General features: G+C 35.0%; 1 protein-coding gene across 4 annotated transcripts in view; it reads right to left on the reverse strand.

Annotated features, from left to right (window-relative positions):
- Window positions 1–15951, reverse strand: part of PAPOLA (poly(A) polymerase alpha) — a 41102-nt gene that overhangs the window by 15775 nt on the left and 9376 nt on the right. For all 4 annotated transcript variants that reach the window (XM_071557567.1, XM_071557565.1, XM_071557566.1 and 1 more), the window contains exons 4-14: window positions 15692–15773; window positions 15132–15241; window positions 12987–13040; window positions 11069–11180; window positions 9739–9828; window positions 9511–9649; window positions 7994–8066; window positions 6431–6551; window positions 5449–5533; window positions 966–1019; window positions 80–199 (exon numbers count right to left, since the gene is read on the reverse strand). In XM_071557567.1, coding sequence (XP_071413668.1) covers window positions 80–199; window positions 966–1019; window positions 5449–5533; window positions 6431–6551; window positions 7994–8066; window positions 9511–9649; window positions 9739–9828; window positions 11069–11180; window positions 12987–13040; window positions 15132–15241; window positions 15692–15773 — 1040 coding nt within the window. The remainder of the gene's footprint in view (window positions 1–79; window positions 200–965; window positions 1020–5448; window positions 5534–6430; window positions 6552–7993; window positions 8067–9510; window positions 9650–9738; window positions 9829–11068; window positions 11181–12986; window positions 13041–15131; window positions 15242–15691; window positions 15774–15951) is intronic.

Genomic DNA, 15951 nt, shown 5'->3' on the forward strand with positions numbered 1-15951 from the left:
CGTTAGTTTATTTATTAATGAACTTGTATTTTAGTTCATCTAGTTCCTCCCTATTACATGAAAAAAGGGGTTTGCTTACTTGTCAGGATTCTCCTTGGGTGCTGGGAATGACTGTGGATTCACATGAGCCAGTGTAATGAATTCATTCTTCTCCAGGTTTCCAACTAGAATACGGATTTTTGATTCCACCAAGCCCACCCTGTATAAATGTCATTTATTAGGAAGATCTTGTTAATAGGAAATAATAGAAGTATCTAGCATCACCTATCAGGACAAAATCCTCAACATTCTCATTATACTTATATTTGAGACTACTAATGAAGTAGTGGACATGGCAGATTAATTGAGATCAATAAAACTGCTGAAGGTGTTAAAAAAATTTACACAAGGGAAGCTTAGGAATGCCCTGCAGCTCTATGGCCTGGTTTAACAAACGGAATTAAACAGTGAGACATTATGCATCAAGTAAAGGGCAGTCAGAAAGAATCTATTACATATTTATTCAGTATTCTTTTGGCTTCAGATAAATTTTAGAGTTGATGAAATTCCCAATACCTTCCAATCTTAAAATTTCACTAACAAAAGAGAGCAGAAACATGACTAAGGGGAATTTTCATTTTGAGAAACAGCACTTCAAGTGATTGAAAACATATCTTCTCACACTGCTTATTAAAAAAAGTACATGAGGATTTGTAAAGTAAACCTGACAGTGCTGTTAAGCAAAAATTCAAGCAACAGCTTTCACTCCCCAGTTTTTCATTTTTACTGTTTTTTTTTAGAACTCTACAGTCTATCAATTTAATTTTGAAACACCAAAGCTCCACTTTTTTTCACTAAGACACTTGATACACTAGATAGTCCCTTGTGTCCGAGGCAGATGGGAGGGAGGAGGTGGTGTTTGGTTTTGCTGTTTGGTGGGCCTGTTTTTTGTTCGTTTGTTTTTAAGTAGCAAGCATTATACTCACCATTCTAGTCGCTGTTTTTCTGTCGGTGCACTTGCTAGAAGTACAATATAATGCCTTTGGAGATAAAGACAATAGGCTATTCTATACATATTTCTAAAACTAGACATTCAAACCTTAATATTACAACTTTTCTGTAAATTCTACATTACAAAATAGAATATTACCTTATGTATATACTCTGAATTGAACTAAGAATTATTCAGTATAAAAAGAGGCTACATCCAAAGTGTGTCACTAACAGACTTTTCAAAACATTTCAGAGTTTAGGGCCACTTCCAACTATACTGTAATACCAGCAACGTTAATGAAGGTTAGAAATGTAGCACTGGTTGAAAAACAGTACAGTTATTTCAATACCTGATGAGATCAGGGATTTAACTGACTATGAGTCACGAAAAAACCAGTTGTTTGCAACTACCTATACATGGCAGTTCTCTTAGTCGCCAACATTATTTCTGAAGAGTTAGAATAGAAGAGTGGTTAGCACATATACACTTGTTCATAGTCAAAAATAACCCCATGAAATGTGGTTTAAAGTAATTTATATCTACATTTCAGAGTTGTCTGAAGACACTTATCTGAAACTTCATAAGGAACGTTTCCTCTTATGGTAATTCTTTTCTTAAGTTTTCAATTATATTCCAGGGTAACCCACTGTAAGTAGATTTCAAAGAAACAGTATACAAAGCAAGAATGGTATTTTAAATAAAGAAGCCCAAGGACAATGGAATGGGAGATGATTACTTTTAACTTAAGTTTGTCATGAGAGATGAGGGAACCTTACGTGCCCTACAGACAGGTTTTTCAAATGTCTTTACCATCCTAAATCATCAAATCCAGCACTGCTACACTGACACAGCATGTTCAGGTATCTTCAGAGCAGGATTTAAAGAACAGCAGTAACATGAGGGACTAGACCACAGCACATACATTTCATAGAAAGGAAAGCAAGGTCAGTGACGGTCAAAAACTATGGTGCAGAGTCTGATGCTATTATAGGCCTTCAAATCACAACAGCAAATCCAAACCAACCCATCAAATCAGCAGCTACATGTTTCTGTCCATATCTTTAGGTGGCAAAAGACAAAATCCTGCTAAACATTACACTTCTCTGGATTCAGTCAGAGAATCTCAATGAAACAAGAGAAATGGAAAAGAGATTTGGAGAAACTTCTTCCCTGCTCTGAATGATATTAAGATAAAATGTCTTATTCATTTTTTGCATTTTGTCAATATTAAATGCTTCATATAAAAATGTTCTGGAAAAGAGTGTAACGGTCCTTTACTCAAATTCTGTATGAGTAGTTACTGGTTTCTAATATTGATTTATTCTAAGGAGCAACTAGACCCTTCAAAAAATTGGTATATCACACATACAACACTGGCAGAATCTTCAATTCAGTAGAAAAGACGTTTAAGCTTTTAGCTCTTTTTAACCATGTATGAACCAGAACAGACAAATCTCAAACCTGCAACTATTTGAAGAAACTAATTTTCCAGTTACTTAAAAAAACTTCTGAAGAACCATTTAAAAAGGAATTACTAATCTTGCTATCTCTAAAAGCCTCAAATAGCTAGTAAGCACCTAGGAAAAAACCCCAAGGCTTATTTATGAAAAAAATAAATAATGATGAACTCATTGCTCAGCTAGTGCTAGTTGAAAACTTAAAAGATGCATTCTCCCCCTACTGTTAGTGCTGAGAGGGAATTATTCACTGGAAATTTCCTACTGCCATTTTCAATAAAAATTAAACATCATGAGCTGTTACAAATTAAGATATACTTAAAGGGTCCAAGGTGTCACTGCTAAATTTTGCAAAGACAAAGTTTGTTATCGATTCCTAATTTGTATTTCTATCACAAAGCACGTCTAGTTTGGAAGTACCTATCACTTCATTATAAAGAAAAAAGGTGGTAGATTAAGCTTCTACCTCTCAGTGGTGACTTTCAGATGCCAGGCATTATTTTTAAGTATATGGGTTTGGGGTTTTTTGTTTGTCTGAGGCCTTGGGGGGGAGGGGGGTTTCTTGGTGTTTTTTTTAGAAACTGATGGTGTTTCTGTCTCCCTTTCAGCATTGGCTTCATAAAAATAATCTAATATATTAACACAAGTATTTAAAAACAAAACAAATTACTTAAGATTCACACCACTTTCTGGGGAAAAAAAAACCAACAAAAACCAACAAACTGACTGAGAACACCTGAACATGTTCATTTCAATTTTTATTATCTGTCCATGAATTATACTTTATACAGTACTTTAAAGTCCTACAAAGCCAAGTGTTCACCTTTTTAAAAGGTATGGTTATTTTCCACTTATTTAGCAGACTATCTCTCTTTATTACAGAGAAAGAACATGCTGGAGCTCATTAAATGACTGCTATTTCTCTCAAAACCACATTGCCCTCTTGGTCTTAAGCTATAACGATTTCATTCTCATGTTATACTTATATCCATTCGCAATTATTGTCACTTCCCTGTAAAACACCGTATCTAGCAAGTATATGTTGTCATTTTTACCCACCATCTGAAAAACTGAAATCTACATAAAGAGCAGATAATACACGTTCTAACTCCCTAACTCCAAGTAATTGCTGACATTTAAAAAACAAGTAGAAATAACTAAGTAAAAGCAGATTTCCTAATTTTCCCAATTTCTAATCTGTTCCTACCACACAGGTGTGTAGTAGCCTCCAGATTTCCTTAGTCACAAACCATCAAAGTTTATTTTAAAATAAACACAGATAAAAAGTCAAAAGTGTTTGTGAACAACAGATACTTAGTAACTAAGTGCCATTGAGAGTGATACAGTTTACTGAAGCTATGCTTTCAGAGATTAAAAGGAACGTTTGTCTCAGAGCAAGGATCAGATGTTCTCTTATCTGGCAAAGCACTACACACTGCTATGAATTTCAGCAGAGCATGCCAAGGCATCTACCATTTAAACAGGAGAAAAGTGTGAAGAGGGGAAAAAAAATTCCAAAAAAATCTAGCTTTCAGATGGAAGTTTGACCAAGAGAGCCACGTGTGCTGCATACAGATGACTGCATATAATGATTTATTTTGTAGAAGTTGCTACCCAAAGCTTTCAAATTAACCTACTAAGGGAAAACAGAGAAAATCTTCCACCTTTTAAAATAAAGCAGGCTCCATGATACCATTCCACAGTTAAAAAAAAACACAGCAAAAACATTTTGTGCAAAAGAGAAAACCTGGATATATAATGTTGAGCAACAGAAGCTTTCATTGCTAAAAATGGTAAAATGGCTAAAGCTGGTACATTAAAAACCCATGTTAAATGGAGATTATTTCAAATGACATCAAATGCTTCCTGGTCTTTCCTAGTTTTGAAAGAACAAATAAAATGTACTAGGGAACTTATTAGCAAACTCTTGAGCAGAAACTGATTTGTCTGTACCCCATTTTTTACTTCAAAAAATAATATAAATTAACACTGCTTTTTTATGTGTTTTCAAACTTAAACTCCAAAGATCAACGTAAAAGCCATCCAAATATTTTAAAGTTTTATCATGCAAAAGGTATAGAAACAAAACACAGACACATTATGAGGGTCATCAGTCTCTTTTAATGGGGGAACTGTATATTTCAATCTTGTTTAGATTAGTACAAAACCAACCAACCACCCAAACACAAACAAGTGTAAAATATATATGAGCTTGATTCAAGAAAAAATGGGTCTCCAATTTCAACTGAGGGCAAAGAAGATGTAGTCCATATTTTAATAATCCATATTTATTGTAAAAATACAACTTTCAGCAAGTCCGTATACATTTAACAACCTTCTGCCCCACAAGCATATTAATAGAAACCCTAAAAATGTGAAGTGTGAACTTCAGTATTTCCCTTAGAGACATTACAAAATTAGAAAAGCTAGGTGTGGAAAGAATTAATAAAGACCCAAAAGCCTTAAGCTTTAATGAAAAAAAAAATCTGGTAATAACTAGTACATTTGGTAGTTAGTCAACACAATTGCAAAAATAACTTTTATTATCCGAGTGAACTGTTGACTATATTGACAGCAGAAAACACAGTTTCAAGTACTTAATCATCTTAAATATTGACCTTTAGAATAAGTTCTTTTGACATCTGTTTTCCTGGGCAATAAGACCCATTTTTAGAATGCTTACTGACAGCACTAAAGAACGCTTCTTTTAGTCAAACCAGCTGATACATCTTCAATATTATTGGTAGCATACCAATTGATAGTTAACTGGTGACATCCTAAATACCTTACTAGGAACTAACAGGTTTCGGAAGTACAGGCTTAAGACACAAAGAAATACCTGAGGAAATTGTTCACTTTCTAAGAGAAAGAATATTCACTCTCCCACTGTATATAGAAAAATCCTAACAACATTCTTGGCATCTAATGTATGTATATTTAAGATCCTGTGCTACAGATCATTATTAGGTATTTCAACTGATAAACTTAAAATATTCTGCCATGCCATAAAATACATACTTGTACTTCTGAAAGAAGTTTGGAGCTTCAAAAAGTTTGGACCACTCTGCCTTACTCAGCAAAATTTCATCTGTGATAGCAAGACCTAAATTATAAAAAAAACAAAACATTTAAACTTTTTTTTTGAAATACAGTTTACTACCCAGAGTAAAGACAGTTTAACTTAGCAAAGGCTACTACACATTATTTCCAACCTTCAAATTAACAGCAATTTATTAACAAGCTTTACAGTTCAGTCATACTTGAAGTGGTCATTAGTTATACAAATCATACAATTAAAGAAACCTCAATAAAGGCTGTATAGAAATGTATATTAATTCATAAGACTAATTTCACGTATTTTTGTTCTGCAGTGTAACATAGCTCAGTTTAACCTTTTTGTATATGCCACAATAACTGCTCAGTTCAAAGAACACAGAGATCTTTTTCCTTATATTATTTGAACCACTCCTTGTGCAAAGTATTGTCCAAGGCAAAGAAACAGTGAGACAATAAGGTACTGCTCTGTCTGAGAGCACTAGTGGTAGTTGCTTCCTGCATCAAATCTACTTCTTGCTTTGGTAACGTCTGCTATAATTATTCAAGTATGTCACTAGGATAAATCCAGAGGACTCGTCTTCGAGCAAGTGTATTTTCTTATATTAGGCCTGGAAGCAACTGGAACTACTATGCTCATCTTCCATGTGGCATGATACAATCCAAAGCCACTAAAATAAAGTTATTGTACGACTAGTTCTAATTTTCAGAACACAAAGCATTCTATTTAATTACCCTCAGTTTCTAAGACTGAAGGAGTCCACTAAATTTGCAATGTTAAGCATTTTTAAGTCTAATGCTCCCAGTTCTACCTCCCTCAAAACAGTCTCATGTTAATATGTTACTTAACATCCACCCACCTCCCCCCTCGCAAAGCAAACCTACAATGAAACTATTTTAAATCTGTCTGAAAGCATTTACATAGAAAGCATAAGATAATACTTACCTTGTTTAAATTCCTCAACCATGACCATCCGTGTGGAAACGGACACATTGTACGTAGAGTTCTGCTGTGGGTATGCTGGTGTAATTATAGGCATAAGATGGTACCTATCACTGGGGTTTACCTACATATAACAACAGCCAATCAGTTTTCTTCAAGCATACACATCAGTTAACAAATTTGGATTTCTCCCTTTACTACAACCAAGTCTTAAGTTCTAAGAGACCTTACTTTGCAGACCAAGAGTTCAGAGAAAAGTTTAGAAAATAAGGATAATGTTTTCACAGAGGGCATGATTCTGAACCACAGTGATGTGGGAGGGCTGTAACCTGTCAGCACATCAACATCAAGTTGCAGGCATTTCTGAGTCCAGAAATACCAATTGAACAGAATTTCCCTCTTTAATAGAAATTAGCTAGGGATCACATGAAACCAAGAATACCTAATCACCACACAAGCACCTTCTGCAGAATGACTTTGCTCAGACCTTGTAAAAGATATTTTATATTTTATTTCTACGACACTAACTGAAAATTAAGAGCCAGCTTAAGAAGAGGCTCTAGGCAACCTGACAGAAGCATCACTTGCATTAACATCTCTTTTATTAAACAGCACACAGGGTAACAAAAAAGAAGGGACACAACACAGACACAAAAAATACATTAAAAAATATCATTAGGGTAGCAATCTTGTAGAAGGTAAATGAAACATAAACCCATCATTAACTCAGCCCACGTTGATTAGCTACTACAAGACAGTTAGTTCCCGTCACACACTGACCTCAAACCCTCCGTCTCAGGAATAACAGACTCAAGAACACGTTTTCAATTGTCTCACGTATTTAAACGTGAACTTTTGTCAACCAGAAAAAACAGATTTGAAATACAAAAGGGCATACTGATGCTTACACTAGTCACCCTCAAAAAAAAAGACTGTATGATTGATAAAACAGCATTGAACACACTCATGCTATGCCCTCCTGAAGCCTCAGAATGTGAGCCATGCATCTGATGCAAGCTGTTTTGTTGACTGCCTCAAGGACATTAATGTCCAATGTCCTTAGTATAAGTGCTACAAAGTGCTATAAATATACAAAGCAACTAGAGTACTTCAAGTTATGATCTTCTTTGGTTCAAGATGAAAAGACACATTGCTACAGCTATATGGAACCAAACCTACCAAGCTGTGACAGTTGCACTGAAATGAATTCAAGATACTTGCAAAAGTAACAGGTTTAAAGTCATAAGCAAACCATTTTAAGATGAGTGACTTTTCAAAAATGCATTGATTTAAGGCATAGATCTAATTATACTTAATTTTTATGAGGACCACTTATTGCAAAAGTTGGGAGTAAAAAGTATATTGTTCAGCAAGTGTGCTTCAAGCAGTCAGTTCAGAAAATTAGGGTAATTTTGTTCCACACTCAGCAGAACTAGAGGTTCCTTATGAAGAAACTATAACACCACAACAGTAAGTTTAGTAAACCCAAAATGTTCACCTAGGATTCTTTAAGCAACCGAATTTATTGTACAGTGTGACTTAGAGGGGAAAAAATAACACACTAACCCTTGGGTCCCATACAGGCAAATTAAGATTGCATTCTTCTGGCTGTTTCAATAGCACTGGATTTGGCCATTCCCTGTTCAAAAAGATTGTAGCACTGAATAAGACTATTGGATACAACCATGTATGTTCAAAAAACAATACTTTTGAATGCGATCCTTCTTAACTCTGTTTTCAATGTAAAGCACCATTTCCTCAAGACTAGGTTGGTCTATTTGGGGTTTAAATAAGCTGTATTGCTGAACAACAATACAGCTCCTATTAGGTTTTCCAGGGCAGCAGAACAATTAATTTTCTGTAGTTTATAACTACTGGTTTAGGTAAGTAAGTTAAACTCCTCTAAGTTCTTCCTAAAATATACCAATCAAAGAGAAATTCCGCTGTCAAGATTGACATTGGGTCCATCTTCAAGCTGGCTGTTTCATGCACAAACTACAGTTCAAACAGCCAGCACGATTACAGCATCATAGCATCATTACAAACCATGTATCAAGACAAAAAGAAACCATGTTGAATGAAACACTAAGAATTAACAGTTCTGTTCTCCAAGTCATCTTACTCCACTGAATAAAGCTATCTTCCTATAAAGAGCAGAAGTCAGTTAACATCCTGGAATTTGTACACTAATGCTCCTATGCTACGCATGTATAAAATGGGCAGAAGTACAAGAAGCACATTAAAAAGAGATTGCAACCAATTCCTCTCTAACAGCTTAATGTGGGAAAACATTACTTAACCCTACATACCTCGAGGAAGCTATAAAGCCTATGAATTCAAGACAGTAAAAGTGTGCAAATTATCCTCATATTAAGAAGACATGACACTTGAAGTAAAGCAACACCTTGGTACAATGATTCTTAAAATCTGTCAGTGTCTTATGAAGACTACAGGTCTTTCAAGGAAAACCACATTCATTTGTAAGCTGCAAAGTTCACTTTTGTTCCATTCATTCTAAATTTACTTACAATGTTCCCATTGTAAGTACTCATCTTTCTGAGGTAAGTGGCTCAAGAGTACAAAACTGTATGTAATTCTGAAACACCTATCACTCCACACTGACAAGATTAAACCCACATTTTTGCCATTGATCCTCCTAAATTGCATTTAAGCTATGTGCCTAAATCAGATACTGGCATAGCTCCTTTATCCATTATCCCAGTATCCAAACGTTAAAAGGTATTAAATTTTGGGGCATCTGCCATTATTTTTCACTATATTAAGGATTTTACCTGAACTTTAATGTTGACTTACAACAAATACTTGAGAAAATTTAAATTCAGAACTCAGTGGTTGTGCTTTGGATACTTTAAGAACAAGACATATTGGATGACTTACTGAAAATCTCAAGTGAACAGCTTTCTGGTGGCAAGAACAATGCTTCTAACTACTGTCTTAATATGGCAACAGCTGAAAATAGTACCATAAAAACAGGACTAAAATTTAGTGTCTACAAACAATTTTATTTTAGTTTAATCTAAATTAAAAGAAAAAAAACAAAACAAAACAACAAAAAAACATACCATTTAGAAAATACCAAGAAAAATTTATGTACAAGAGTTGATGCTATTGCATTTGGATAAAGCTGGCAAGTTCTTGCTACTAGCATAGCCCAGGAAACACCGCCAAGGAAACCTAGTATATTGGAATAGATGTTGTGGCCTGCAGATTGAGGAGAGACAAAAAGAGATCTATCAGTAACCAATAAGACATAATGAAAACTTCAAAAATTTTACAATAAAACTGCTTACGTTTTGCCCACAGTTTGATAGCTCTCAGTGTTAACCTGAAGTTGTCAATGTTTGGTACTAGATGCAGAATTTCATCGGTTACCCGGCAACCTGCGAAAGAAAGAATCCATTATGGTTGTTGCCTCCAAAGGTTTTTGTTTATTTGTCCTATCTGACCTTCAAAAAGCTATCAAACTTTTTAGATCAAAGTACTGGACACTCATGTCTTATTCTGATCACTTTTGTTTTGAATTGGAAAGCTTAACATATTTTCATTGGACTTTTTTTTATTTTTTACAGGAGCACTCAGGTAGACAGTTCATGTGTGCATAACTACAGTTTCACACTGGTACTTAATTTTCTGTTATTAATGAACTGCACAAGCTGTTGAAGAAAGAAAAAAGTTCTGCTGTGAATACATGCAGTTTATCACAGAATGCACAAGCAAATGAAAAAAAGTATGACACTTAATAAACCTACAGAAAACCTGGTAGTCATAGGTCAAAATTTTGAATTTACAAGAACAGAGTAAGAATAGTTTGTAAACATATGAGTTGTATCACTACTTTGATGTTTTCAGACTTAAAAATAACATTACAGATGGCAATATTAACTGCTTGATAGTTCATCATTACTAAGTAGTTGTAGAGAACTTTTTGCAAGAATATAGTATCATCTAAGGCTAGGGGTTTCTTTCAAAGGAAGAAGAGGCAAGTCTAAATTCTACAGACTGCACTGATGTGAATTTCATGAAATAGTATGAGCAGCTGCGATAAATTCGAATTATCAGATTTTTAGCTTCTAACAGAAATTAGTGATATCTCACATGCTCCTCTTCCCTACCAAGCTGCATTCAAGCTGAAGCCCCCACCATCCTGTGCATAAATAACCATTTGTTAAGCTACAGTACTGTAGAAAAATTAAGGTTACAAGTTAGTAAGCTACTCAAGATCTGTCTGTCAAGCACTTTGATATCTCCTATTTATCACTGCAGCAATTTCATGTATGTTTATACACATTAAAACACATACAAATTAAAAAACAAACACACAAACTACAGATATAGGTAGTGCTCCATACAAGAGTCTTGCAAGCCCCACTGATTTCTAGAAGCATTTAATACTTAAATATTATTAACAGTCTGGCCAAGAAGAAACAATCCTTCTCTCCAAAGAGATACATAAAACTGGCTACAACTTTATTTCTAGATAGGAAGATACATAAAACTGGCTACAACTTTATTTCTAGATAGGAAGTTGCTGCATGTTCAGTCAAGTCCATAACTACTGTATAACTTAGGATACTTATTTACAGATTAGAGAAGTTGATGCACAAAACCGTATATACGTACCATTAAGACTTCGTATGCATCTAATGTCTAAATTTTTTAGTAGGCTGTCGTCTCGTAGGTCTAAGTCTTCAGGAATAGTTTGCAGAGCTAATCTTGCAAACAAAATATCAATCTTGAAAAACAAAAAAGAGACAAGACATTAGAAAATTGTTCTTTCTTCTTCAGAATTAATTCTGTAACTAATTTTCATCAAGTTTACCAGTAACAATAGTTGTCTTCCTTGTACAAGGAATCCCTTTAAATAATACATACTAACATCCTTCACAGACATTAAAAGAAACTTTCAGATGCTTCACCTATCTTTTGGCTCCTTTTCCCACAAAACTAAAGCCCTTTTTCCTCAGTTCTAACTCCTGACACATTTTGCCTGGATTAGCAAAAGGAAAATTAAATTAAAATCTTTCTATACTAATAAAACTGGGCACAAACGCAACCATCAGAAACTGTGGCCCAACACTTGTAATATACAAAGAGGGTGCTTATCATAAGATAGTGTTTAAGATCAGAGAACTCTCATGCACTGTCAGCAACATGAGTCACAAACCTAAGCCCATCAAAGCCCATCATAAATTACTACACTGGAACAAGATAATACTTCTTTTAGAGCAAACAGCCCTTTGTTTTCCCCCTATTTAGGCTTGTATTTTCAAGTTTGCTTTTTAAATAGGAGAGACAACACTGGCTTGAATGTAAATAATGGGAGGAAAAAAAACACATAAATCCCCAAACTTACCAGAAGACAGTTATGGAAAGTTTCAACATTAAGAATGAATACATAAGCCATGCAAACAGAAAACAGACTCACCAGAAAATGTTCTTAATACCCAACTGTATATGACAGTAATAAAATGGCTGACCCAGATGCAAAATCACAGGCTAGATTACTGCATAACATCCCATTTCTCTGCACATCACTTTCACTGAGAGAACATCATCTCTCTGCCTACGTGTCAACTGATACAAATGTTGGTGAAGAGACAAGTAAAGTTGGATTGATGAGGTCATTACCTTCCCAACACAAAAAAATTGCCAGTACCCTAACTACATGACCACTGTAACTGTAAGGCAGAGATGTAGCTCAGACTGGGAGAGAAGGAACTGTCCAGTGTTGTGTACAATACTATTCCATGTCATTTGCCAGAAGCTTAGCATGGAAATTCTTTCCCCGCTGTAAAGTACCCCTCTTATACCCACCAGTTACTGGTTGATGTAATCCAACCCCAAGTCTGATGAACTGTGTGTATGAACAGTCCACAAAAGATGACAGGTTGACTATATAAGTCTGAGAACTATTAACAGAGTATCTTTTGAAAGCACCATTCCTGTTTTCTTAGAAAAAATTAAGCAAGTTCAGTGCTCCATGACAGCTGATCAATCAGGCTTACAGTGTAGCACCAAAACCATTGTTTCGGTCATGTGCTTATAGACACGTGAAGGACAAAGGGGAAACTCAGCTTGTCTCAGCACTACATTTTTGAGAACTAACTAAAGACCACAACTTCCTATAATCTAAGATACTGAAGCATCTCTTTCATGCTTGGACAATTAATCATTAGCAGTCAAAAAATCCTTGAGGCCGCATTACAACTATAAATTCTATTCAATGTTAAGTCTGAGGAACACTAACACTGCTAACTCTACAGGTCAGTAAACTAACCAGTACAAGTGGGTAACAGTGCCAAAAAAGAAGAGGGAGATATTTTGCATACAGCTCTAAGTCCATAAAGAAAAAGTTTTTGTTTTAAACCTCTATTTTAAATTACAGAACTGAGGACTGTTGTCAAGGTCTTAGGTATGAACTTAAGAAAGTCACATAAATAGCATTCATATTAATGAATAATAATGAATGAGTTATAAATATCTTAAAAACTTTGTTTTAACCATGTTCTACCAAAACAAATTAAAATATGATCTTTACCTCTATTCCATCAAAACAAAGTTTAATAACTGGGACAAAAGCTTCTTCAACAGCCTGGAGGGAAAAAAATTGTATTTTAAGTATAGAGAACATTTACAAACAATAGCTACCAGATTTAAACAATGACAATGAAATACTATTTACATCCATTCTTTTCTGTTTTCAGGTTGATTTTTGCTAGCAACTTCTCTCTGCACCTTTGAGGATTTATGCATTAAGAACTAACCTACCACATGCTGCAGTTGTCTAGATGTTAATTATAATCCAAACTTGTACCAACCAGCTTTGATGATGTTACCTCAGGGTCCAACCCTCTTTCTCCCCACATACAGGACATGGTCAAGCATCTTTTACTCCTCACAAGTATCTCTGTGAATACTAATCCAAGGCCAAGCTATAGGGATTCTTACTCTAAAAGGCCCCTTATTTCTGTTTCTACAGTCAGTATGTTATGATAAATGAGGAGACAACTGTGTAACTATGCAGTCTGCCTTGAGCTCAGGTGGTTAGAGGACGATGCTAAAAACACTAAGGTCATGGGTTTGATCTCCACATGGGCCATTCACTAAAGAGCTGGACTCGATCAACCTTGTGGGTCCCTTCCAACTCAGAATATTCTGTGATTCTGTTACTTCACCTAAACCAGTTGCAAATCACCAGCCTCCCCAGCTCAAGCATCTTTTCTAAACATGGTCAATAATAAGGTACTTTTAAAACAGTATCCATGATGAAACCCTAGAACTTCACGTCTACTCTGCCATCAGCTATGAATACCAATTTCCTGAACTGAGCATCTGAACTAAATGCAGATCTGCTGTACGTTGCTTTTGTAAAAGCAAAAAACACTGCCTACCTCTGAATAAAAAAATACTATGAACTGTTGGGAGTATAAACTGTTCCAAGAGCATTCCAGTTCTTAGCAAGAGGAGGAGACAACACTACTATTTATGCCTAACATTAGTTGAGGTTGTCTTAATGTTACTGGTTGGCAGGATGGATCCTAAGCAAAATATCAAATTCACAAGTCTGTCAGACTCATTCACTAGAGAAACCACTAGGAAAGTCTACCTTTCCATCCAAAGATGGAAATAAACAAACTTTCTTAGAACCAGCTGAAATGATTTAAGTGTTATGACTCCATGTATCACTGCAGAGGTGCACTCAAGAGCATATATACCTTGCTGCTAAAATCAACTGCATTACCTGGAGTTAGAGTTTACAGCAAAGTTGAATGCAAATCTGAAAACCTGAATCCTCTCAATTATAGCATGTGGATGTAAGGATTACTAAAATAGTTCAGATACTGAAGCATTCCAAACAGTTGTTCCATTGCATATAGTATTGCCACCAGATGTTTGCACTACCCTGGTAGTTTCCAACTACAGGATGCATAGAGTGGAGGAATGTTGCAGACACAGTTCCATTTATTTTATAAGAGCAGGACTAAACTAAACAAAGACTTGCAAGCAACTATCTTCATCTAAAAAAAAAAAACAGCACAAAATTTACTCTGAGCCAATACTGAGAAGATTAAAGCTCTCACCAGCTGACTAGCAAGGCTTGTTATTGAGGTACAGCAGAAACAAAATGCTGTGTACACTACTGCACTATCTCCCACTACTACAAGGGAAACCTTCACTTTTACATGCTCAAAATCTTGCATAACCATCTAATAATGACAGTAAAAATATGACTTCCCCTTCCAGATGCACAGTTGATAGTCAATATAAAAAGTTTAGTTAATATCAACCACTGTAATTGTTTATATAAGCATGAAATTACAAGAAAGCAGCATAAAACCTTCATTAAAAACACACAAGTTTGGTGCTGATCCTTTTCAAACTAACACATTTGCATTTGCCTGCTGCTGGAATAATGAGAAATTTTGCCATACTAACACAAATGCCAGGAAATGGCTCTGCCATCCAGATTTTTAAATGAGTGTCTCTATTCAGTGAGACCAGACAAAATTTGGAACAATCTCCATTTCAACTGTGGCAACAGGCTTTGCTGCAGGTTAAGTAAAAATCCACTGCAAACCTTAATACTAAAGTTATAGTTATTCAGTTACTTTAATGCATGATCTTTCAGTACTGACTTTACTGCATCCTCAGGTCAGAGACCTGTATCAGGCATTTCACATACCCTCAGATCTTTCACTTCTTCTTGTTGTTTTAACTTCTCATAAAACGATGTGAAAAAATCACTTCTTTCAACATGTCTTGGTGCAACACACAGGGCATCAATATCAGCACCTGAAATTGTTAATTAATACAAGCAAATTACTCAGCACTTCACATGCATGGAATGCCAGCAATAGACTTTTTTTGTAATTAAACAGGAATAATTAATTTATCATATGGCATGTTTTGTCTTTGGAAATACTAAGTCAATCTACATGAAAAAAGTTCATGGCCATTAAACATACTGAACACATACATACTCTCATTTCAACTGTAGAACATTTACAGTAATTTTCAAAGAGCAAAACATGAGAATCTAAGTATACAACTTCCTCTATTTTAAAATAATTTCCAACCTTTCTGTTTCTCCATCCACGATAAAAATATAGAAATAAATTTCTTTTATTTGAAGTGAAGACCATATGATCGACTAAACAAATGATAAAATCCGCCTCCTCATAAGAGAGCAAGATCAGTCATGAGCTCAAACACACAGATTTTTATGATAAAAGCAACATTTACCTTTTGTATGAACCCCTAATCTATAGGATCCAAATGTAAAAATTTTTCCTCCAACGTTTTCTATTACAGACTGTGGAAGATTCTAAACAGAGCAAATAAAATTGGTTATTTTACCTTCACAATTTATAACAACACATAATTTACTTCAAAAATAAGAGGAAAAATATTCCACAAAATTTATGGGGCTCAACCACTGAAATAATTACCTCAGTTACAGAAAAGACTTAGGATGTTGACACTTGGGCCCTACCTGTACATCT

The sequence above is a fragment of the Pithys albifrons genome, chromosome 6 (genome assembly GCF_047495875.1).
Source record: "Pithys albifrons albifrons isolate INPA30051 chromosome 6, PitAlb_v1, whole genome shotgun sequence".
Taxonomy (NCBI): Eukaryota; Metazoa; Chordata; class Aves; order Passeriformes; family Thamnophilidae; genus Pithys; species Pithys albifrons.